Below are 25,954 nucleotides of genomic sequence, written 5' to 3'. Positions count from 1 at the left end.
ATTCTGCTAAGTGTTCTGCAAACCTGTGCTGCAAAAGGACAGAACATTATTTGAGTAAATGCAGTTGTTTTGTCTTTGTTTAGTCAGATGAGAAATGCATTATCAGATCATTTTCTATCCCTAAAAGAAATTCTAGCCACACTTATGGGTTAAAAAAAACAACAACAATAATACATCCAAAAAAAAAAAAAAAAAAAAATCTATGGCAGGGCAAAAGGTAAACATTAAAACTGCCAATAGAACGTATATATTATTTCACATTCTCACTCCCAACTTGGCACTTGTACACTTACACTAGAGCAGGACATCACATTTCAATAGATTGGATAGGCTTAAAACATAATCTTTTGACAAAGAGGATTAATGTCACTTTTGGTGTGAAAGAAGTTTAGACAGGGTTATGTTTGGGTTAGGTTTAAACATAAAACAACTGGGTTAAGTTAAGAAAAAATGCCCCTCAACAAGACAGTATAATGCAGTGACACTAGAGTGTATTTAAAGATGTTCATGATTCCAGCATACGTGATCATAAATGCATAAGTAAATAAATTGTTTATTAAAAATTTCATTGAAAATTGGGAGGGGTAGATGAACAAATACTACTAAGTAAAAAAAATAGTTAAAATAGACAAATGAATACACAGAGAAAATTGTATATGCATTAAATACTACAAAAAGAACAGAGTAAACACAAGAAAAAAAACATTTAAGAACATATATCTCCACATAGGGTAAGGATGCAAATATAAACTCAAAAGGAATCAGGACAAAAAGCTTAGTCCACAATCTACTCTTCTTTTTCTACTAATACTACCACAAATTCTGTTAAAATTGTTGCTATTGAACTACAAAACCTGGCCCATGTAATCAACTACAAACATCTAAGGACTTCTATTGGACAACTTGACATTGAAAACTGATGTCATAGGGGTGTCCTTGGAGATGGAAATACATGCAAATGTCTCATGACAGTGGAAATATGTGATGACTTGGGAGTTAGAAGAGGCTCTATAATGCAGTAGAGGCTGACATGATTATACAAGTTTGTGGGTGAACCGATCCCTGTGAGCCTCAGTTCCACTTTTCCTTATGTAACTATTACAGGACCGACGGGATGGGAATCCAAATCCCAATTGGCCAGTCATTCAGTCTGCTTTTTCTACTCCTTTTTCCTCTATTCTCATTTACTCTGCTGAGTGGTGGTTAAAGTTGCCTGATCAGTGTACAGGCAGAGACACACCAACCCTACTACCAATCGTCACCAGAAAAGGTAGCCCGACTCCCTGACATGGTAGAAAAGTGTGAAGAACACACCAAATCAGCTACCAACTTCAGTGTACATTCTGCGCATGTGCAAGAAGTAAAACTGGAAAATGACGGAACAGCGGCTGTGGCTGAGTTCGTAGAGTGGGTCGTCCAATGACCAAAGGGTCGGCAGTTCGAATCCTGTGCTCCGACTGTCCACATGTCGAAGTGTCCTTGAGCAAGACACTGAATCCTAAATTGCTCCCAGTAGGGCCAGGCAGCGCCTTGCATGGCAGCAGTCGCCCGCTGGTGTATGAGTGTGCGTGTGAATGTGAGGAATTGTAAAGCGCTTTGGGAACCATGAAGGTGTAGAAAATGCGCTATATAAGTTCAGTCCATTTGCCATTTACCAAAACACAGAGCTCGCTGTCGTCAGTCATTGTTTAGCAGAGAGTGTCGAGTAGTCAAGAAGGGTTGTCGTTGTATTCATTGAGTGGATGGCTAGTAATAAGAAGATACTAGCATTGTCAGCTCTCGGGCTTCTTCTTGTGGAAGAAGAAAAATGTTGCAGGTGAAAACAAAGGAGAACTCGCACTATGCTAACAATGCTAACAGTATTCACTCATGGAATGAATGAAGTCCATAGGCAACACTGACTGGCACTCATTCAGATATGATATGAGCAGTTCATAGCCTATTATAGAAGACAGTAATAGTGTGAAGTACCTTGGCATAGCTGTATTCACATGGAAACTTCTCGTTCACTGATACACAAGTCAAGGGCCATCCCTCCACCAATCAGATTGGACCGACTGAGCAACTTGGTAGTGGCTAATTATACATGTTGAAAAAAGAATGGTGACGGGCGATCACATGGAACACACCAAACAGACTCATGTCACCGACCTCACCAGACTGCCCAATGATGTCCGACCGCTGAAAATCGGGTTGGCGTGTCTTCGCCTTATGAGGTCTGTGGAGTGAACTGGTTTTACAATGGTTCAGTCACTAAAAAGTAATTGTGCAAACATGGAGAAGGGTAGGCCTGGCATCTACAATGTTAAAATCCACCTTTCATGTGTATCTTCTACTTCATACTTCAGATGTTTTGACAGACTTCCCAGGAATATATGAACGGATTCTGCATTTGTGTTTGCACAAAAACTTTTAAGTGGAATCAGAACTGAGTCTGTTATGCTTGCTTTAATTCCATTCCGTCCTCTTAATCTAAACTAATGATACATTTATTAAGCTCTAGGATTGAATGATTAGCTCAAGTTGAAAGATTTTTAATCTGCATAAATTGGTCTTTGTTTTACTTTGCAGTGCCCCAGGTTCTTCTACATCTGTTCAAACTTCATTTAAATGTGCCTCGTGTTCTGCGTAAAGCTTTCCTAAACAAAATAAACTTAATTTGTACAAAGTGAAAATTAGAAAGTAATGGAACATTCTTTCCCCACTGCTTTAAAGCACTAAATATATGTTCAAAAGTAGGGTACTACCAACAGGCAGGTGACCTTTGAAATACCAAAAATAAACATGTGAAGGGCTGGGTATGGAGGGAGCAAATATAAATTATCAGCAGAGTAATAATTTATTAAATGTCAGGTCTTAGCGGTGCACCTTTATGATAAGACGTTAGTAGGATGTTATTTGGTAACCATAAATTAAATGTGGGACCATCAACTCTTCTGCTTTTTCCTGAAATACTATGAAACTCTTAGGTTGACTTTTCAATCTTTGGAGCTACATTTCTTTCCCTTTTTTTTAATCTGATGGACACAAAAACTGCATGTAAGCAAGTAGAGAGTATTGGATGCCATGAATAACCAATCAGCTCTTAAATGGCATGTATAAGCGAGCAAATTTCAGTGCCATTTACTGCTTGGACCCCTATTGCATAGGTTCAAGTCAGTTAATGTCATATTAATACATTACTTCCGTATCCTCCTCATCTGACTGGGGTATTCAACTCCCTGCTGTTTCTTTTTTGGGGGGGGCAAAGGCTCGACTGATGGCTGTTGAAGAGTGCGGTTAAAGTCTGTAACTTATTGGTGTGTCATGTAATGAGAACATCAGAGTGGGACAGTTAAGTCTTTCATTACCTCCCATTAGCGGGGTTTCTCTCAGACATTATTAATGAAAGGAGTCCTTGACCTTCCTCTGCAATCTACCATACAGGCATTGATTAAAAACCCTGGGAGAGTGACAGAGTGCCCGGGGTAAATCATGTTGTCTTTAATATTTGATAAATCCTGCAAGAAGGAGAAATATGAATGCTCATTAATTGAGTTACTTATTGCCAGGCCAGTTTTTTTTTGCACCAGATGACATTGGAGTGCCTGGAAAAGTCCTTCTGTAGAACTTAGTCTAATGTACAAACTACATTTTCCATTAAAATCATATTTGGTTTGGTTTGTTGCCACTGGTGATATTTCTTGACAGTTTGGTATTTGATGAAGTCTTAATTAAATGGAAAATATGTCCTGATTTAGTAGACAACCATCTGAAATGCCAGTGGCACAAAACGAAAAAGACGATGAAGGACCACGGGCCAAATGTGTAAATGATGATACTGCCACTATACACAGATTGCCATCACCAAATGTGCAGTATAAGTTTCAAGAGACTTTGGCAGAGACTGTTGACTGATGAGCAAGAATGGGTGTTTGGAACCTGTTTGAAACTCCCCAATTCATCAGAATCGTATGCCTCTGAGCTTTGTCTCTTTTGTCCTTGTGTCAGCAGACAACAGTAACAGGAAGTTGATGTGTTACCTCAGTGGTTCTCAAATTTTTTACAGTGGAGAACCCCCTGAAATATACTTTTTTAGCCAAGTACCCCCTACTCTTGCTTCAGCATTTTTGATTGAAAAAAATTAGCCAAAATTTGTTTCTGTGGCATGATCAGCATGTGCGCAGCTGTAAATTGTAAATATAGCTTTTTTTGACTTGTCTTTATTTTAGATTTTGTGCTTCTTTCACTCTTGTGTGCTTTAGTACTTTGCTGCTATAAACCTGGAATTTCCCCTTGTGGGACTAATAAAGGCTTATCTTATCTTATCTTATCTTATCTTATCTTTCTGTGTCAAAGGTGTCAAAACTTTGTAAACAAAAAATATATAACTGTAATATATAAAAAAAAAAAAAGTCCTTTTTAAAGTAAATTTTGTGTACAAAATTTAAGTCTCCTCTTTCATTGATAAGAAAAATGAATAAATTGGTCATTAATTAATAAATGAACCTTTCATGAACAAAAAATAATTACTCCACTACTCAATAAACTCATTTAAAATAATATAAAATAGAAATGTTCTTAAAATGTTACCAAAGCTTAAACAAGATGATTGACAATAAAACTATTATATGAGTGTGTTTATTGTGTTTTATATTTCAGCATTAATTCTCATTATTCATTTTGTATTCGGTATATGACGACTTTTTTAATGTATTTTTCCCCAAAAAACTTTCAAGTACCCCCTGGGTTTCTTCCAAGTACCCCTGGGGGTATGCGTATCCCACTTTGGGAACCCCTGTGTTACCTGATTTCCAGCCACTTCTAGAACTGTATTGTGTGGCTTTATTGAAAAAAAAAAAAGCATTGAAAATGAGGTTGTTTTAATATGGATGCACCCAAAATGCAATTTAACTCACTCAAAGCTAATCAAATGGCTTTGTTACTTTTGTGCTATGATATGAAAACAGAGAGATTCAGCCTTAACCTATACAGTAGGCTCATGTTTTGTTTTTGTTTTGTTTTTTTTACACTGTGACTATAATCACATGTAAGCATACTTTGTTCCACACCAAAAACTGGGCAGGAATCAATATATCAATGAAGAAGCAGAAGCAGAAGCAATAATGGCACTGGAATCAATAAAATTGCATCAGCTTCTTTCCCATGTTGAGGCTCACTGACTTCAACTAGAAATACAAAACCTGGCCAAAAAATAAATAAATAAATAAATAAAATAAAATGTCCCCACCTTGATGTAACTCAGCAAATAGAAAATATTGTTCCAATGGATGATTAATGCAGTGATTAATATGTTCGAATGTGCCCCATAATCAAAGCTAAAGGGTGTCCAATGAAATATAACAAATGCAACTTTTTTTCCCCCTTTTTTTTGGCCCTGCTATGTATTTCATCTGAATTTAATGAAACCCTGCAAGCATCACGCAGTTGTCCAGTTCAGTTTTCATTCTATCCACCACTGACTAAGGTGGTGTACAGTTGGATGAAGGATCATCTGCAATGTTCAGTCCTGCAGTGCAGTGAGGTGTGTTATCCACTGGTTCTCTGGTTGTGCTCTTCATTCTTTAAGTGCATTTACTATATGTGCTTTTTACACTGGCAAAACTCTCTCAAAAAAATTCAAACTTTTCTTTTACAAATATTCTGTCATAATTGTTATGTTTGCTATGTTGATAATTTGCCGTTGTAGGAGAGATGCAGGATGTCTAGGCTGATGCTGTTTCCAGTGTTCTCTGCTTTGCAATAGCAACATAAATAGCATCTGTAATTTCCTTTTTTCCACTTAAAAGCCTCTACTTCTGTCAGTGATTTCAGAATCAAGTATGTCCCTCCTGTTCTACATACAACAGAATGCATAGACTCAAATTAGGTACTTGATACAGGACAACACATCACATTTACATTCCAAGATATTTTTAAGGTCAGTGTTCAACAATCCTGTTTAATATGTAAGATCTTCAAACTAAACTATTTCCTTGCAAAAACAAGCGTTTGCACAGAAATAAATTGGAATTTGGAGAAAGAGCGTGCAGACCATCATGGGAGATTAAAGTCATTTATGAGCCATACTAATGAAATAGATTTTGTTGGCAGCTCCTTCAGGCAATGTGAGACAGGTTTTACTAGCTGATCCCCTAAATCTGTAGACTAAATAAGCATGTAATTTGTGAAAAGCTGTGACCAGCTTGCTGCTAAATTAACTCATTTGGGATTAGAAGCCAAGATCTTTGGCATGTAGTGTTAGACTGGGAAAAATAAATAAAAGAATATGTTTTTTATATGGCATGGGCCATACAAACACAGGCTGAATTCAATATGACTGTATCACTCGAGATGTCAGTGTGGTTAGATATCTTCATAAATGTCTGTTTTTAATCTGGGCTGACAGAAAATGAAATGATGACAACATTATCACATCACAAGGTCCATTTTAAAGCTGTTCAGTAAGAAACATATTGCAGGGTTTTCACCATTTGATGGATTTTGTTTTGACTGAATCTGTGGCACACATTATGAGGGCAATATAAAACCAAATTTGATAGACTGTTCTTGCATAGAGTGACCCTAATTGGTAAAATAAGAGCTGGAAAGACATACTAAACAGTCTCACTAGTGATGAGATCTCTCAATTTGCAAGTCTTCTATTCTCAAATTGCACTTGAAGACACTGTTAAGCTGATGTGTGGAAAGCATTCTTCATTGGAGACAGTTATGTACCACTTGGTGTCAGCTGACCACAAAGGACATTCCAGAAAGTAGGTTTAGGAAAACTCTGAATTTATCAATCCTAAAATGGAGGAAACTGACACGACTTTAGTGCAGAGGAACCAGTTTTATGGCATACAGGCTTTGGTTCAAGTGGTGTGTTACTAAGACAAAACTCAAGTCAGGCTAAACCCATATTAGCACATCAGAGATATCCTTTAGGAAATATTTAAGGAAATCAATTATGATATCAAATTAATACATGTATCTATATTGTCTTTCTTTTTCTAATGAATTCCAAATGTGTATGGACTATGGAAGTCTCATAACTTTTATAATGTTTATGTATTTATAAGGTGGAGGCCTTAAAACAAGCCATTTTAGGCTTTCTGCCTCTCCCTGCACCTTTACTGTTTTATTATGACTTCGATCTATATTATGTATGTGCAAAATAAATCAATAAAATCAATAAATTAATAATACGTTTTTGCTCAGAAATGCTAAACTTTTGCTACATTTGCACTTAAGACTTTTGGAAACGCACTTGAGCCTGTTTAAGTTTGGACACTTCACAGTTGTGCTGTAATGTGAACAGACAAAAACAGAGATTTTTTTTTAGAAACAATGATGCAGACACCAGAATTCCCTGCCTGACTGGACCCTGTCAATCACTACATTTCTTTTCATGCTCTTTTCACATGATAATTTATGAAAAAAAACAAAAAAAACAATATGTCAGCCTTGACTATCATCTGTGAATTCAACATGGATACTGAACTAAAATTTCCTCTGTGCTTATTGTCTCCAGTAGCATCTTTTATGGAGCTAAAGTCTGTTTATTATGTTTTCTGATTGCATTCAGATCAGGGTCGGCCACGGCTCAGGAGGTAAAGCGGGTCGTCCAATAACTGAAGGGCTGGTGGTTTGAATCCTGCTCTGTCCTAGTCGTTGTGTCTTTGGACAAGACACTTCACCCACCTGGCCTCCAGTGTCACTCAAATATGAATACGTGTGAATGTTCGGTGGTGGTCGAAGGGGCTTCCGTCAGTCTGCCACAGGGCAGCAGTGGCTACAAACAGAGTTTACCACCACCAGAGTCAGAATGAATAATGGATCAATAATGTAAAGTGCTTTAGGTGCCTTGAAAATCGCTATAGAAATCTAATCCATTATTATTTATTTATTATTATTATCCAGTGTGTATGAACTTGTTACAAATGTTAACTTTTTGATCCCTGCAAAAACCTGTTCAGAACTTGTTTCCCGTTCTTGTGTTGTGGTCTGGACTGAGATGGCCCATGGGCTCAGTAAATGTGTCATAAGTCGTTTTTCCATTGGACATCTGCACAAAACTTTACCAATATTTACTAAATGTCAAAAGAAAGAAGTGCGTAATATCGGTTTTTCCATTAAATCATAAATGAAATGATTGTTTATTATCGTGACATGACACGAGAAGTCATTCCATAAACATGGCAACGAACGTAAATATGGTGTTGATTTACAGATATATTCATAATAATAATAATAAGAATAATAATAATGATTATTATTCTTATTATTATTACTATTATTATTATTATTATTATATATTACCTCTCTATCTTGTACTAAATTAAAACATGATTGGCTTTCCTGGTGTGTCCACACATACCACGACATGTTTCTTCTTCTTTGCTTGTTGTAAAGTACGTCAACATCCATTTTTTTTTAATTCACCTGACTCTAGTTGCAAAAAAAGGTCTTTCTATTGCAGTTTTGCATGATATACCATTTGCACTACACCCCAAAAAAAAACACTTCTTGCCAGCGCAAAAACTTTTAATCGAAAAATGAGACTTTTGGCAAAATTGTCGTTTTTCCACTAGGTAAATTTTTATGGGCAAGTTATATTTGTGCAATTTGAGGGTCAATGGAAAAGCCACTATATAGACATACCCACATATTAACATAGACAGGGATCCTCTGCTGTATCACATACGGATGACTCAAGTGGTGCCTTCAAATACATACCTGCTTCAGGATCCCAGCAGCCATCTCGTGGCCACAGTCAAAGATGATGTGGAACTCCTTGCCCCTCTTCATCTCCTTTAACAGTGGTTTGGCATCCTTGGTCTCTGCAGGCAGCTGCCGGATCTTTAAGCGGATGTTGTAGCGAGACGGTGCCTTTATGAGTTCTTGCAACCGAATCAGACCTGTAGAGATAATCATAAAAAAGATGAAGAAATAAAGTAAGAAACAGAAAATCTTTTTTTTTTCTTTTACCTATAGGAAAAATAACCCAAATGCAACTGGTGCAATCCTGCTCCCATGAGGGCAATTAATTTCCTAAATGGAAATTCCATATATATGTATCTTTTTACAGTAATTAGAGGTAACAACTTCTCCTTATTCATTGGGCAGTGGTGATTATGATTAGCGAAAGGATAAGGAATATATTTCTGCTGTTAGTTCATTTCTCTTATTTTCACCAACCATCCTAAAGGGATGGGAGAGATGTGTTTTCCTTTGAGCATCTTCTTTATTTCCTCTTTCTCTGTCCTTTACTGTCCTTATTTTACAACACTGCTAAACAGCCTTTCAGCCTCAGCAGACCTTGGTGCAGTCAGAGAATACACATCTTCTCACAAACACAACAGAACAAAGACACGTGTCAATGCTGCACATTATCTGACATTCATCATTCATCATAGATGACACCGATTCACTCCTCAGTATTGATCCCTCACTTCCTCTATAGGCTGCTCAGTGTTGTGTATACCGTGCATACGAAGTCAACCTTGCAGAAGAAATCGACTGGGACTTCAACTGAAGCATAAACATCTTAATTTAGACAGATAAGCTTCTACCGTTTTATTCAATAAATATTTCTCCTCTCAGTAGCAGATCAATCATTTTCATGCTGCAGCAGAAGGATCGAAAAGAAAATGTAAATGTCAAATATCAGCGGAGCTAAAAGGATTGTAATAAAGGATTTTATGGTCTTTTTCTTTCAATTTTTTATAGGTCATATAATAATGTCTTTCAGTGACCTTTTTGTGGCAAAAAAAAGCAATAAACTCCAACCACAGCTGATCACATAGGCAGTGAATACAGGCTTCTTCTGAAATCTTTGTAATTTCTAAAAAAGATCCTCAAAACACAGCTGTATACTGTCCTTGTCCTTGTCAAATACTGTTCTTTAAAGAAGTGATATGAGCTTGTATTTGTAGATTTGAAGGTGGATGTATGTGTAACAGGGTCAATTATTTCAGCAATGTGGGTATGCAGATGGTATTGTATACTGTTTGTTGTTATAATTACACAAAATCACACAAAATCGGTTCATTTTATTTTCATTTGTTTTGGTTAATGCCTGACATTATGGACCTCCAAGTCAGTATGTGGAGATTTTAATTTGAATCTGTTCCCCAACGAGTAATTTATAGTGTGACACTGCCTGCTATAACTACCGTTTTCGCGCTTTTACCTCCTCCCTTTTGTTCCTGATTTCTATGGGAGAGGTAAGCAGCCATGCAGTCCGTGGAAATTTCTGGTTTAGCCTCTGCTAAGAACTGGCTAGTTCAAACTGTATCAGAATCAAAATCAGAATAGCTTTTATTATCATTTGACAGCACAGTACAATGTACAGTGGTGCTTATGATGCACTGAAACACATTTCTGTATCATTTGTTTTGTGTAGGGGCATGTTTTGTGGGGGGGTCGCTGACAGGAGGTTTTTGTGTCTGTACTACTTTTGTCAAGTATGCTGTATTTTGTTTTAATAATTTAATATGTTATCTCCCTTTTGTTCCTGATCTCTATGGGAGACGGGCATGTTTTGTGGGGGTCAATGACCAGAGGTTTTTGTGTCTGTACTACTTTTGTCAGGAGCTGAAAAACAATAAATGGAGATAGCCTCCAAAGTTCTATGTGCGGGTCTTGTCCTTAAAAAACACAACGCAGAGTCCGACACCACTGGTTACATATGTCCTCAAATACATGTAATAGCAAATTGTACAAAACTCCTTAATGTTCTAGTAGACAGGTACAGGTGCCCATTCTATGCTATTTATTTCAATGCTTGCAAGGTGATGTCACAGAGAAACCATTACACAGATGTGGACATGATCTGACGCAACATGACAATATATCTGAATAATCCGACATGGACTGAAACAGTATGATAATAATAATAATAATAATAATAATAATAATAATAATAATAATAATAATAATAATAATACATTGGTTTTATATAGCGCTTTTCTAAGTACTAAAAGACGCTTTACAATAAACAACCAAGGGACAAACATACATCCAACGGGTAAACAGATACAAAGTTAATACTAAATGGTAATCGAAGAGACAAATACTGACAAAAGAAAAACACACAAAAGAAGGTAGATGAGAGTGGAGGAGGTTGAACAGGTGGTCAGTTTTCGAATGATGATCTGAAGAGGTGGGATTTGAGTTGGCTTTTGAATGAGGTGAGTGTGTCGGAGTTCCGGATGTGAATGGGTAGAGAATTCCAGAGGGTGGGGGCGGCGATGGCAAAAGCCCTGTCACCCAAGGTGCGGAGCTTAGTCTTGGTGATGGGGGTGAGAAGGTAACGATACCTAAGCTAACTCAAGCTTCTTATCATGATGGGATGATATTATGACTCAATGACCCACTTTGTTACCATTGTATTTTAGGTTTTGATATTTTCCTGTCTGTGCTTGTTGACGCTCTTCTTGTGTCTTTGCATTTTCGTTTTACCGTTTGTTAAAAAAAATAAATAAATAAAATCTGTCAAAAATAAAGTATATAAAAAAGAAATATGAAAACGACTGTAAATACTGGAGTGGAATTCCATATATTGCCAAAACTGTAGACCAATAAAACACTTACACTCTCCAATTACACTGGTCAACAACAAATTTATTGTTTAAGTCTTTTGAGCTGATTTAGGATAATTTTGGTGTGCCGAATCCAAAAATTACATTAATTTTGCTCAATCAGGTCAACTTTCTGAACTATGCAACATATTGGATTTTTAATATTTTTGCTTACATTTATGGGCATTTTCACATCATAAGATACAAAATTCTTACATATTTCTTGCAATAAACGAGTTCTGAAGATTTTACTTCTGCCACTTTATGATTAATGTTTTTTTAATATTACAGGTGAATGAAATGGCTTCGACTTGAAGATCTTGCAAAAATAAGCCTGACGTATTCTGCTACATCTGCGCTGAATACACCATTGTACCTAACAGGAATCAAGTCACAAGTTTCATAAAGTGTGCTTACCAATTTTATTTTGGTATTAATTATTATATTTTGTGAGAAAATCAAATTTTTCAAAATCAAATTAGCAAAAAAACCTGACCTGATTGAGAAAAACAGATGTCATTTTTGGATTTAGCCGTGCAAAATGGTCCTAATTCTGTTGAAAAAACCTAGACAACTTGCAAAAAACATTTTTTTGTAACCCAGTGTTATCATATGTTGGCTCAGTTAATATTTTTGTCACACATTTGTTTCTGCTTGTACTTAATTGAATTTCTACGACACAGAGACTTTGTTATATTGTTCTTTTCTTGCTGTTGCCCCTTGTCGGAGGGCCTTGGGGTTGGTTTGGGCATGGGGGGGCGGGTGATATAAATGTATGCACTGTAATTCCATTTCTTCGTAAGTACTGTTACATTGCTCAAAAAAACATAGATTAAAAAAATAAATAAATAAATAAAATGTAAACCTTCAAATGAAATACAAGTACATTTTCACATACATGGATCTTAAATGAAAGCACTTCATAATAATCCACTACTGCAAAAGTAATCAATCATTCCATCCTAACACCAGCAGATTCACAGATGCAGAGAAAAGCCAGAATCAGTGCTTTCATCTATAAACTGACACATCGGTCTAAACCTAAGCAGCGGTCTCCTGTGTCTCTGCCCACAGCCCACCGTCCCCAGCTGTTTGGCCTGTGGCATTATTTGTTTACTTCCTGCTTCCAGATGAGTGCACTGCACTGTGGGAAACCAGCCTGCAGACTGCTGGAGGTTCAGCAGCCAGTCGCTGGTTTTCATTAAATCAAACACTCTGTCGCACACTGATGATGATATCCCCAGAGTGTTGACCTGTGAGACACTGGCAGTGTTCCATTTAACCACGGCACGACAAAGTGACTCCTCAGCTGTAGTTCACATCGTCTCAGCTGGTCAGAGAAAACAACTGTGCATAATCCAAACAAACCATAAAGTATACAGGTTTAAAGACGCGGCGCAGGGCTAGAGTCGTAACAATGCTTCTACAGAAACTGCTTTTCTTTTGTGAGTATAAAACAACAGAGTGATGTGCTGCAGTTGGTGTAAGAGCCCATTAACGTGAATGAAAATGGATGTAAAATGGAAATTAGTATTAAGGACAAATGTAAGGCTACTTTACATTTTTCTGTGACAAATTCTGTCATCTGCTCGTGTCTGCAGGAGATTTTCTTTTTTGCATAAGTTGAGAACCTATAGGTGAACAGATTGCACATGAACCATGCACCAATCTTGTAATTTTGTGCTAAACACAGCTGTGGGCACATAACCTTAGTATATGTGTTGTAACATGTCCATTGTTGGGAAGAATTAGGATTTACTCTGGGGCATAATGATAAAAATGGAAAAAATAAGTCAACATAAAAACTTGTGACTGTGGCACATTTGCTGAGAACAAAACCTGCATGGCTTAGGTGACCTAGCTGGCCTAGAGGTAAGAACAATCATTTAAGTAATGGTACATAAATGTGAATTTTCCATACAATTTCACTGCCATCTAAACTACAGTAAGAGAAGATGCTGAAGCAGAAGACTGGTTCTGATATCTCATGATTAAAAACAGATTGACTTTATATCGAAAACTCCCCTTAGTGGTTCTAAAATAATTGCAAAATTGTATTTTATTACATTAAACATTTTGTTTGTTTTTATTTTTAACAAAATGGAGTTGCAATTTAGCTATATATGAACAGAAGAAAAACAGATGCATGATTAAGTGTTTAATGCATGTTTATGGCTAAAACTCAAAGCAGTGGTTCAAAAATGTTGACATTACCATACCAAATCATTCCAACTTTATTTATAAAGCACTTTAAGAATTTTACAGCTGGCCAAAGTGCCGTACAGGAATTATAAAACAAGGAAATAAATAAGTAAAAAACAATGATAACACAGGGTGCAAATTGGGCTAAGAACAACAAAATACAACCATCAAAAAAACAATGACAAATTAAAATCTGGTAAAAACAGCATAGGAAATATAAAAAACAACAACAAAAAAAAAAAAAAAAAAACCCTCATCTCGCTCATTGATTAAAAGCCAACAAGACATTGCATCTTTCCATGAAAAAAAAAGAAAAGAAAAACTGCATTTTGCTCTGGTGAACCGGTTGCTATATGACTCGTATGTCTGCTCAGCTGCACCTGGTTTAATTTGTTGATATTAAAGTGCATTCAATGGTTAAAGCTCATGTCTTTGTGTACTTGTGTTGAATATTTGACTTGAGTCAAATCTCATGTGAGAGCTTGATGTTGCGTGAGCTGTCTGAGGAGAAAAACAGCTTCCACTGCTAGAGCAGCAATCTCTGTTTTACGGTTAGTTAGTTAACTTCGATAAAAGCAGCCCGACACATCTGACTGCTGCACTCGCTCATCATAAACACATGTCGGAGCACCTCTCTCCCTCTCACTCTGCATGGTTAGATATTGCTTCATACCTTTCCAAAATCTGCAAGAAAGGCAGATGGAGAGCAATGCAGACCGAGTAGGGGGGGAAAAAAATTCTGGAGAGGGGTGTCAGCGCTGATCAGTATTGACGGTGTTTAATGCAAGGCGACTGCTCTAGGATCCATATTTAACTCTGCATGAATATTTCATCCCCTCTAAGCGTTTATTAGGGGGCCGTCTGGGAGTCTCCTGAGCGTAAAACAGATCGGCCCTGTGATAAATATCCTTGCAAGGGAGCAACCCCCTCAAGCATTCCCTTTCCAAACTCCCCTCTGAGTGCATCGCCACCGAGAAGCAAAAAGAGTTCCTTTTCCTCAGCTGCTCGATCATCATCGGCCGCCTTAGACGTTAAAGTCATTCCCCCTGACGGCTGATCTGCAGCGCTGCATGATGGGAGTAATGGCTGATGAGTCACCGGGGTTCAGACTCTCAGGGTCAAGGTTAATGTGACCCTCAACACATTGACCGGCTTATTTATGTTCAGTTAAAAGTGAGGAACACGTTGGAGAAAGATTAAAGCAGGCCCGTGGTCAAAGGTTCTAATAGTTGTTCGAGAATGTGGAGGCAGAACATGCATCCGTTCTTCTCTCTCTCTATAAATAAACCCTCGGGTGTAAATGTGTGCTAGCAACAACGCTAAATATTGTCTCTGTTATTAGAAACACCAGTTCTCTGCACTCTAAATCATTTCTACAAAAATGAATGTGCTGTTTGAACCACCACTCTACTTTTTCCACAATTAACGCTGCCCTCTGTATATGTACTTTTATATACTGCGCGCGACAGTGGCTATAAAAACACTCTTGTGCCACAAAATGAGTTCAGAGTGATTAATTTGGGAATAGGGGGAAATACGTTTAGTTACTTTATGTTATCTTAAGGAAAATCAGATGCATGGAGGGTAATCTGGGCTTTGTGTATATGCAGTCTCAGTGGACCTCCAGCTTCTCTACTGCGAGAACAAATGACTGAATCAACAGCTATACACATTCATCTGGAGCGGCTGAGGCATGGGCTCAGTAATGAAATGTTCACTCTGCAGTTACACTAGAAAATATACAAAATTTGTGTTAAAATATATATATATATATACAGACTAGACCTACAGTATATCTGTATTTATTTGACCGGAATTTACAACCATGATTATTCAGTAGGAGTCTATAAAGGGCAGGTTTTTTGGTAACATGTCATATGATTGTAATAAAAGCAAAAGAGTAACTAAAAACAGCTACAAACTCTCAGTTGTGTGTCAGTTGGATTTGATGACCTGCAGACCATTTATTCAGTCATTCACTGCTACATGCATATACAGAGCTGTGTAAAAATCCTAGTCCAACATTTGCAGGTTTAGTAAAGTTCTAATGACCACATTTATGCATCTCTCGGTCACTGTATTAAGATCCAATCTGGATATACAGTCGCAGAAAAAAATATTACACCATCAAATGTCATCAAAAGCAGTGGTTATGCAATTATGTGACTAAAACAGACAGAAAAGAAAACATGGAATGCCTAAAAGCACTGTTTTTTTCAGTACAATGCCAAAGATATTGATGTAACTATTGAAGTGATTTTGGTTATTATCAAGAAAACATGGAAAATAGATAGATATCAGCTCTGAAATTACACTACTATGAGCTATTTTTGTTGTTATCATTAAATTTATCCAAACAAATGTACCTTTAGTTTTACCAGGCATTAAAATGAAAAAGAAATTGAAAAGAACAAGGGTGGTCTAATGTTTTTTTTTCCCGCAACTGCAGCATTAAAAACAAAAGTTTCAGGGAAAAAAAGCATCTATAAACTACAGTGGTAGTATTTACTGTGACCTCCCTTTGCATTTAACACATCTTTTAACCGTTTTGCTCAGACAATATGAAATTTATTGTATTCATTTTGTGATATTTTATACCAGATTTCATTCAACACGTCAGATGTTTCTAATTGTTTGTGCTGCTTATTGTCATGGGGTCAGGGGGTCACACTAAAAGGTGACTTTAACCTTTAGAACCTATTTAGTTCAGTTTTATGTGTGTGTTTTAAGGCTATAGACATATTTCTTGTATTTTCTTGTTATATAAAGAGAATGAGAAATAAATATGTATGCTCATTTTAACCCCGCAAAAACAACAAACCTAGATGTGGCCTATAAGTACTGTATATATAAAGGTGCTACGAAGATTTTTGTTTCAGTCATAAACTTAGACAGATGCATGTTCATTACACAAATGAATTGGGCATAACACAGTCTTTTTCTGATATCTTTATTTTCCTCTTCCATATGGGCATACAGGGTGGGGAAGCAAAATTTACAATATTTTGAGGCAAGGATTGAAAGACAGTGTATGACCAATTAGTTTATTGAAAGTCATGAGACTTTATTTGCCACAAGAAAATGGACATAATAGAAAATGTTTCTATTCTATGTGTCCTCCTTCTTTCTCAATAACTGCCTTCACACGCTTCCTGAAACTTGCACAAGTGTTCCTCAAATATTCGGGTGACAACTTCTCCCATTCTTCTTTAATAGTATCTTCCAGACTTTCTTGTAATAGTTTTGCTCATAGTCATTCTCTTCTTTCCATTATAAACAGTCTTTATGGACACTCCAACTATTTTTGAAATCTCCTTTGGTGTGACGAGTGCATTCAGCAAATCACACACTCTTTGACGTTTGCCTTCCTGATTACTCATATGGGCAAAAGTTTCTGAAAAGGTATGGATAATAGTGTTAGGTATCATTATGACATCAATATATGTTTGGTTTCAAAACAACTGACGTAGTGCCTGCTGAAAAAAACAACTAAATGTTCATTGTAAATTTTGCTTCCCCACCCTGTACACAAACATGCATTTTTAATAATAATCTTTAATGTGGAAGGACATAAAAAAAAAAAAAAAAAAAACACTTACATATGAATAAAAGACCAAAACAGAAAAAAAAAAAAAATCCTTTTGCAAAATATACTCATTAGTGTGGACAGCGCATTAGTCTTTCCAAGGATGGGTTGTGGCTCCACCAACGAAGTGAGAGAAGAGACCTTTTTTCTATGGAGACATTTTGGCTCCTAAAACAAGCACAGCACAAGTGTTACTGATAATATTAACAGTGGCTGTGTGCCATGCAGTTTGTCCAGGAGGCAATTCAAAGCCTGAAACTGATGCACTCAAATGGAGTGCAGTCATTTTTAAAGGTACCAATTCTGCCAGTGAGTTTTGCATTTTAACAAGTCTAAATACCTGTTGTGGAAAAAGGTGTACTGTCGATGATGGGAATGTTCCTCAATACAAAAAGTTAGTCTATTTTACTCATGTGATGGGGGTGGATCAGTGCCCACATGTCTGACCTAAACATATACTGGAGTTTTAAAGTAGCATATGCTGCTATTATGGTTATTTCAACATCACAATGACAAGATTGTTTAGCACGAAGCTTCCTAAGTGTGTTTGACTGTCCTACCTGCAGTCCACATCTGTCTCCTACTGAAAATGTATGGGGGTCACGAAGAGGAATCAGATAACAGCCGACATGGACTGTTGAGGTATGGAAATTTCACTTGCAAATGTGCAAGTTGTCAAATAATTAAAAAGTGTAGGAAAAAGGAAAGGCAATCTAACACATGCCTCTATCCTAAAGCATGCTGGAGGTATCAGAATGCAAATATGCTTATATTAAATTAATCTTTTATTGCATTTTGGAAAATGGACCAACTTTCCTGGAAATAGAGTTTGGATAAAAACATCATTTGTGAAGGGCAATTTCCCCCCCAAAAATGAAATTTTAACTAAAATAAGAACATTAAACTCTTTCTAATCTGATGAGGGAATGCATTTCCTACAGCTGAACTCAACTATAGGACTCATCACTATAGGATGTTACAGCATATTCTATCAAACCCCTAAAAACTGCAACATCTACCAACAGCTGCGGTATGTTCACGAGGGCATGAAGTCGAGAGAATTTACATTCATTAAGCCACTTCACTGTGACATCTGGCATGGTGCGTGTTGTCTTCACACCTTGTCATCACTCCATGCAGATGTTGTTTTCATTAATGCTCTGTCACCATCAACACCAAAAGGCAGCTAAAAGACAAACTGATGACACAGAAGGGGACCATTTCATTTTATTTAAAACTCATATTAGTCAATGGGATTTAAAGGTATTCTCAAGTGTTTTCTTGTCTTTTCACAACAGACATATGTCATATTTTCAGTTATGACAATGCAAACTAAAAACTCTGTGTACTACGGCTGTGGCTGGATTCTCACAGTTAAAAAAAAATGTATTTGCCAACTGAGGATCTATCGGAGTGTAAAATATGATTACTTTTCAGCACTGACTTTGTGTTGGAATAAGTATGCTGTTAAAAGTGCACCAACAGCAAATGAAAAAAACACATTAAACCACCTATAAGTTATTTAAATCATCATTCTTTTTCCAGCTTGTTTTTAATCAGATGCATTTTCTATCCACTCTCTTATATCTGTTTCATGTTTCATTCATCCATCTCTCCCTGTTTCCAATCTCTCCACAGATTCTCGGTCTAATAAAGATATAGAAATGTCTCCAAAACATTTCTTAGAAAATTGTATTTTTGCACTTCTCCCATCATCGGTGAGGCAGATAATGGCAAGAGTTCAACAAATATTTTATTCATTTGCACTTCTCCCCTTTTCCAGGATACAGCCCGAGATTCAACAACTAATTGCATTCAAGCTTTATGATGGGTTGTATTTAAGCGAAACTGTCCTCCTGTTAAAAACAAGAAGTCCATGGGTTATTGGAGCATTCTGATTATAATGGCCTGCAGTTACATTGTGTTCAGTGATATCTATATTTAAAGAAGGTGAAAAGTATCATTTATGCAGCACAGGAAATTGTTATTAATCACCAAGGCCTATTTCAATGACTAAAATTATCAAGTATGCGAAATTAGAAGTGTCCCCTGCTCTGAAATACATTGAAATAATAGAAAATCACAGGAAGGATGTAGCCTCCACTAAAATGTACAAACATGAATGCAGTTTTGCTGGACTTACTACGCACACATGTTGGAGCTACCAGAGGTGTAATCCAGTTAAGAGCAATAAGACCCTGATATACTCTTAAAACAGTGTTTTTCAACCTTGGGGTCGGGGTCACTTGGAGGTCATATGAGGGTCACCTGAAATTTCTAGTAATTTATAAAAATGATTGAATATATATTCCATTATGATTAAAACACCACACATTTTTCCTATAAAAATCAAGTTGAAATAAAATGCAGGATATAATATCTGAGAGGGCATATCTTGATTGATCCGATCATGTCACCACATACGTTATGATGCGTCAACCTGCCCGGACACAGTCGAAACTGGACCAAACAGAGAATGGAAAGATTTCTTCAACCGCCTGGCCCCACTAAGACATTTCCAAGAGAAACATGTCTCAATTTTGAATGTCTGGGGTCACCAGAAATCTGTAATGTTAAAATGGCGTCACAAGCCAAAAAAGATTGGGAATATTTGGGATATTTTGTTATTTTACTTGATAGCTTTATTTCTATGAAAAGTCCCAGATCAAACCGCACTGACTGTTTTTTTTTTTTTTTCTTCGTCATCTTAATTATTTACTGGGTGTATAAATTCATGATCAAGTGTTGGTAATATGCTCTACTTTTTCAAAACATCATACATTTAGTAAAGAGGGCAGGCTGAGTACTGTATGAATAGTTTACCGGTTTCACTGGTTTTCTGCAGGTCCTCTCTACTTGTGTCATGTGCTTTAGAGGATATCTCCATTATATTAGACTTTAATGGTAAGCTAGAACAAGGCAGGTGATGTTGGCATATTGCTACAAAATGAGCACTGAAAGGGGGTTGGACTTTGTGTTCAGCTCAACCAGGCACTTTAACACAGAAGGCTGTAAATAATCACTTTTACCTTTAACTGAGAAACTCACATGCAACACTTCATGCACAGCGCAATTCCACAGTTGGCTGGGAGTCAAATAAAACAAAAGCTCTCTGGAATCAGATGCAATGTAAAGAAAAGGAGGCGTGTGTTTAAAAGGTCATCACAAGAACGCACAACAACGAGGATGGGTTAAAAAAAATATTAAATATGTGTGTACAAATGTGTATATCAAACTGCACTAACCTATTTCCAGTCTGTGCACTGTGGGAAGATTTATGTGTGCCCTTGAAAAAAGGAACTCAATAGAGCAAGAAAAAGAACAGGGATATTTTGTATTCTCTATGCTTTATATATTCTTATTAGGCCTTTTCACTAATTTGTTAAATCATGTCTGCAGTAAAGTTGTGATTTAATTATTCACATCTGTGCCAGAACAGTCAATGTCATTTCATTTATTTAGTTTCGGACCAAGGCTGACTTCTAGCTCTAAACTGCTAAATATCCTTTTGTTTCATAGTGGTACAGAAGTCATTGATCTCATTATTGACCAAGTACAGTTCTAATTAGACAGAGTAGAAAAATAGGCCAGGTTTTAAAACAATACTCATTGAGAAACATTAGAGGATAATAAGGAGTTGGAGGCCTGAAAACATTGCTGCTGTCATTAGCATTCCAGCACAGTGAAAAGTGGGATTAGCATGGTGAATTGTGAAGAGTCAGTGAGCCCTTCTCTAAACAGGCTGTTGAGTGGTAGTGGAGCGTATGATGGGAGTGGGGCTGCTGGTGTGGAGACTTGCACACACATCAAATTGAAATAGATTACTGAAGGGGTCCTGGGACTCAGTCTGAAGTACACTGAGAGGACTCTTACTGTGAGAATACGGTGTGTATGTGTATACATATATATGAAATGAAATGAATACATGAAATGAAAGTCCGAATATATGGAATGAAAATCTGAATATAATGAATGAAGTCTGACTATATTGAATTAAGTCTGAAAATTTGAAATGAAAGTCTGAATATACTGAATGAAGTGTGAATATATTGAATGAAGTCTGAATATACGGATTGAAAGTCTGAATATATTGAATGAAGTGTGAATATATGGATTGAAAATCTGAACATATGGAATGAAAGTCTGAATATATGGATTGAAAGTCTGAATATAATGAATGAAGTCTGAATATATTGAATAAAGTCTGAATATTTGAAATGAAAGTCTGAATATATTGAATGAAGTGTGAATATATGGATTGAAAGTCTGAATATATGGATTGAAAATCTGAATATATGGATTGAAAGTCTGAATATATTGAATAAAGTCTGAATATATAGATTGAAAGTCCGAATATAATGAATGAACTGTGAGTATATTGAGTAAAGTCTGAATATTTGAAATGAAAATCTGAATATATTGAATGAAGTGTGAATATATGGATTGAAAATCTACATATATGGATTGAAAGTCTGAATATAGGGATTGAAAATCTGCATCTATTGAATGAAAGTCTGAATTTATGGAATAAAGTCTGAATATATTGAATAAAGTCTGAATATATATACCTTTTTACAAATTTTATGGCACACAGAGTATACTGCAGACATTTTGCAACTTTTGTTTACTTTACCTACTATATACCCTCACAGGAAGTGGATTGTTGGAATATGTCTGTCTTTGGTTAATCTACTAAGTATCTTCTCCGTGTGCTATTTGCATGTTTTCTGTCAGAAGCCCATAATGAAATAAGAAAAAAAAAAAAAAAAACTTGAAAATTTTGGATTATGCAAAGTTGCCCTATAGAGTTTTCTTTTGTAGAAATTTAGATATTTTAATGCTAGGCCTCTGCATTTGCAAATATTCCACCACCACTAGTCCACCCTCAGACAGAACTATGCCACACTAAGAGCAGTGCAGTAAAGGAGGAGAGTAAAATGACCTGCTTTATTTTTATACAGCTCTGCCCACACACTGCCTGCACAATGCTGGAGGTACAAACTTACTTTCCAAAGGCCGACACTGAGAAATGTCCTAAAAACAGTAAAATGAGAGAAAAATACAAAAAAAAAAAAAAAAAAAAAAAAAAAAAAAAGAGCAGGGTCTCTTCAGGTAAATACACCAAAACACACTTAAAGAAGGTCAGAAGACAAATATAGGGAAAATTTTGCATTTTGGTTTTAATGTTAACACCTGTATCTGATTCTTCCAGTCCCTGCATGATGTATTATTGTCACACGACTAGATTGTAGCGTTTGTTTGAAAACCTGCCACTGTGAATGTGTAGGCAAAGTTAATGTTCATCAGCTAACAGAACGGCAGAACACAGAAGAAGCGGTTGCTGTGATTATAAACTCCATCCAGATGAGAAGCCCTACAGAGGAGGCTGTTTAATGGAGGAGACTGACATTGTGTTTACACTGAAGGTCTATTGTGAGCAGCTTGTGGAGGTGTAAGTCACCAGCATTCAGAACCCAACACGCTATCACTATTGTCGTATATGTGTGAAACATGGGAAAAATACACTCAAACCGGTATGTACGACTGGAATGATTACAGTAGGAGGATTCTCTGTTGTGTGAAACGTGTGGTATAAGTGAGAGAAACCACTGACTGTAACAGCAGTTAAGCAGAGCCAGTACACAGCCCTTAGTAAATGCTAAGTGATGCAATGAAATGCATTCAACCTCATTCAGACAATCCTCTGTTAAAAGGAAAATACACCAGTGTAACGTTTTTAGGAGAGGTGTTGAATTATGAAAGAGAAGGTGAGGTGATAGAAATTCTAACACCTAATACTCTTGTACAGGTGTTTTTTGTTTCTTTTCTTTTTTTTTTTACTCATACTCTATCACTATTTTCCTTTTTCCATTTTGCAATTTATTATTATTATTATTATTTTTTTTACTTTTATGAAACCTTCTGGGTAAAAGTATAAAAATACACCTGTAGCAATTCTGATGTGACAGTTAAGTCCATATCAAATAAATAAAATCTAATCCAACTCAAACGCTACCAACAACCTCTATCTTCGCCTACAGTGGTTTGGAAGAACTGCAGATATTGCTGTTTTAATTAAAGAAGTCTTACAGTTTGAAAAAGGCATGGATGAAAAATGAATGAATCTGAGAGGGCGAAGCTCTTCTAAAAATGGTGTAGACTTTTTTTTTTTAAGGTGGCTATAACACATTTTCTTTCTGCATTGTGTGCTATCCAGCATATACCTCAACTATGAATAAGTATCTCATCCACCTGCTCTTTAAAATATCCAAGCATTTTTTTTTCATAATGCAGTGTGTAAGAGTTAAGGAGGATCTAATTGCAGAAATGGAAGGTGATATTCAAAATTACCTAGTTTAGTTAGTTGCAAGCTCCAACTTCAGTAGTCGTTGTAGGGGCACTGCTACCAATTATGGGCCCCATGAAAGCATAATCATTGTGGACCCTACAGAAATCGACTATCTTCTCAATTTCTCAGACTGGGGGGTGTGTACATGGGGTTGTGGTCCATAAACGTCACTCATGATACCGTGAACACGAAAATGAAACTTAACATGCTTTCAACATTCGCCTCCCGACTTCTACACTTCTTTACACAAAATTTTCACAACTTCTATGTCCACTGGACCCCCTCCACTACTCTATGGGCTCCCCACAAATACTGGGCCCCATGAATTTGTCATGTTTACCCCCCTTATCGGCACCCCTGGGTCGTTGTCACTAAGGGTGTTTTCACACACTGTACCCGAGTACCTGGATACGTTCACACCTTTCTTGTTGATGTTTCATTCACAAGCACGTACTGCCGCCCATGCCCGAGTACGAGTGGGTGTTACAGGGCCGAAACAGTAGGTGGAGGTGTGGAAGGAATTCTGCCGCTATCCAACAAACGTGGAAGTCAGAAGAAGTGTAGTATAGTTTAGTTTATTGTTCATTTGCATGTATACAAGACAATAAAAACACAATAATAAAAAAAAAAAAATAATAATAATAATAATAAAAATAATAATAATAATAATAATAATAATAATAATAATAATAATAATAACAGTAAAAGACATGCCGGGGAAGCCAAAAACCAAAGTGGTTTATCGTGGGCCTCCCCAAAGACTTGAAATAAAAAAAGTACTTACAGTGTCTAACATGATATACAATCATAAATAAACAAAATTAATTAAAAGAAGGAAATAAGTCAAAAACAAAACAAAACAAAAAACATCGTAAGCAGTGCACGTAGAAATAAATAAGAATCGACAAAACTATGAAACGAAATTCAGAATGAAACTAAGTTATCTAACTAAGAAAAATGATAAATGAATCAAGAAGAGCAAACAGATCAGGTGAAAGTAGTGCTTAGATGTTCTATGAAATCCAGTTTTAAAAGTTTTTTGAATCTGGGTAAGAGCACACAAGTTTGCTGTGACTGGGTTAAATTGTTCCATATGATGGGGCCCCTATACAGTATTGTAAATTGTTTCTGATTGGATTTCGTCATAATCGGTCTTAGTAGATTCCGCTGTCTTGTACTATGGTGATGAATGTCTGAGTTGAACCGGAAGAAGACTAACTCTTACGTCATCAACCGAGCGACTGTTCTGTTCATTTGTCTACAATGGCGGCAATACTTGTCTATCTGTTAGCCTGTTTGAGGCAAAGAGAAGAAGAGTGACCTTCGTTTTCCCTGATATATCACCGAGTTGTTCGGTCGGTAAGGCACGTGGATCCGTGGCTTTTTCAGGAGACAACAGGAGTGCTGTCTATGGTCTCGTGGTGATTAAGTCGTTTCCATTGTCGGAGTGGTGATTAGGTCACGTCCATTCTCGGGTATGGATTGCTTTCACGTTGCAATGCCAGAGTCCACGCAGTCCGTACCCAGGACTACCTTCCCAGCTGGACTCGGGTATGGTACTTGCGCTACTTACAGTACATTTGCATTCACATTGATAAAATTAAGCGGACTTTGGGGTCTAATGTACTTGGATACGGACTCAAGTACGCAGTGTGAAAACGTTCAAAGAATCAAACTCAAATTGAACCTTTAAAGCACCCTAACACAGGCCCTTGCTCAATCTCAAGGATTCACTTCCTTCCGGGTCACATCCTTTGAAGACGAGTCCTTCCCTCTGATCAATTCTCTCATGAATAAAACAGTCTAACGAGATCAGAAAAAGTCCCACCCTCAAATCAATAGTTCATTAAAATATAGACACACATGGCAGTAGGATTTAACAGAAAACTAAGAAATACATTTACAAGGGCAATAATAAAGGTGAAGCAGCGTTTATGTGTTCTGCTGCAACAGGAAATGAACTTCATTTACATTTAACTCAAAGGTCAATAGGTCTAGGATTTAACTCTTTAGTTACTCTTACTTCTATTATACCCATTTTGTACTTTCATTTCTCAACGTTTCTATCTTTATTATTTTATTTTCCTGTGCACTTTCATTTATGTATTCATCAGCCCACAGGATTCCCTTTGTGTATGGATTTCTCTCTATAATATAAATAAACCTGTCTCATCTTACCTAATAAGATCGCATTACAATTATATTGAAATGCATTTTGCACTGGCGAAGCTCTTTGTTCTTCTTCCTTGATCA

General features: G+C 36.7%; 1 protein-coding gene across 1 annotated transcript in view; it reads right to left on the bottom strand.

Moving 5' to 3' along the window:
- Positions 1–25,954, bottom strand: part of LOC115435523 (glutamate receptor ionotropic, kainate 2) — a 756,602-nt gene that overhangs the window by 543,236 nt on the left and 187,412 nt on the right. Inside the window, exon 4 of the mRNA XM_030157991.1 lies at positions 8,719–8,900. Within this exon, the coding sequence (XP_030013851.1) occupies positions 8,719–8,900 (182 nt within the window). The remainder of the gene's footprint in view (positions 1–8,718; positions 8,901–25,954) is intronic.

This window comes from Sphaeramia orbicularis, chromosome 16 (assembly GCF_902148855.1).
Source record: "Sphaeramia orbicularis chromosome 16, fSphaOr1.1, whole genome shotgun sequence".
NCBI lineage: Eukaryota > Metazoa > Chordata > Actinopteri > Kurtiformes > Apogonidae > Sphaeramia > Sphaeramia orbicularis.
The sequence above is the reverse complement of the archived record's forward strand: the minus strand, read 5'-3'. Positions and strand labels throughout refer to the sequence as shown.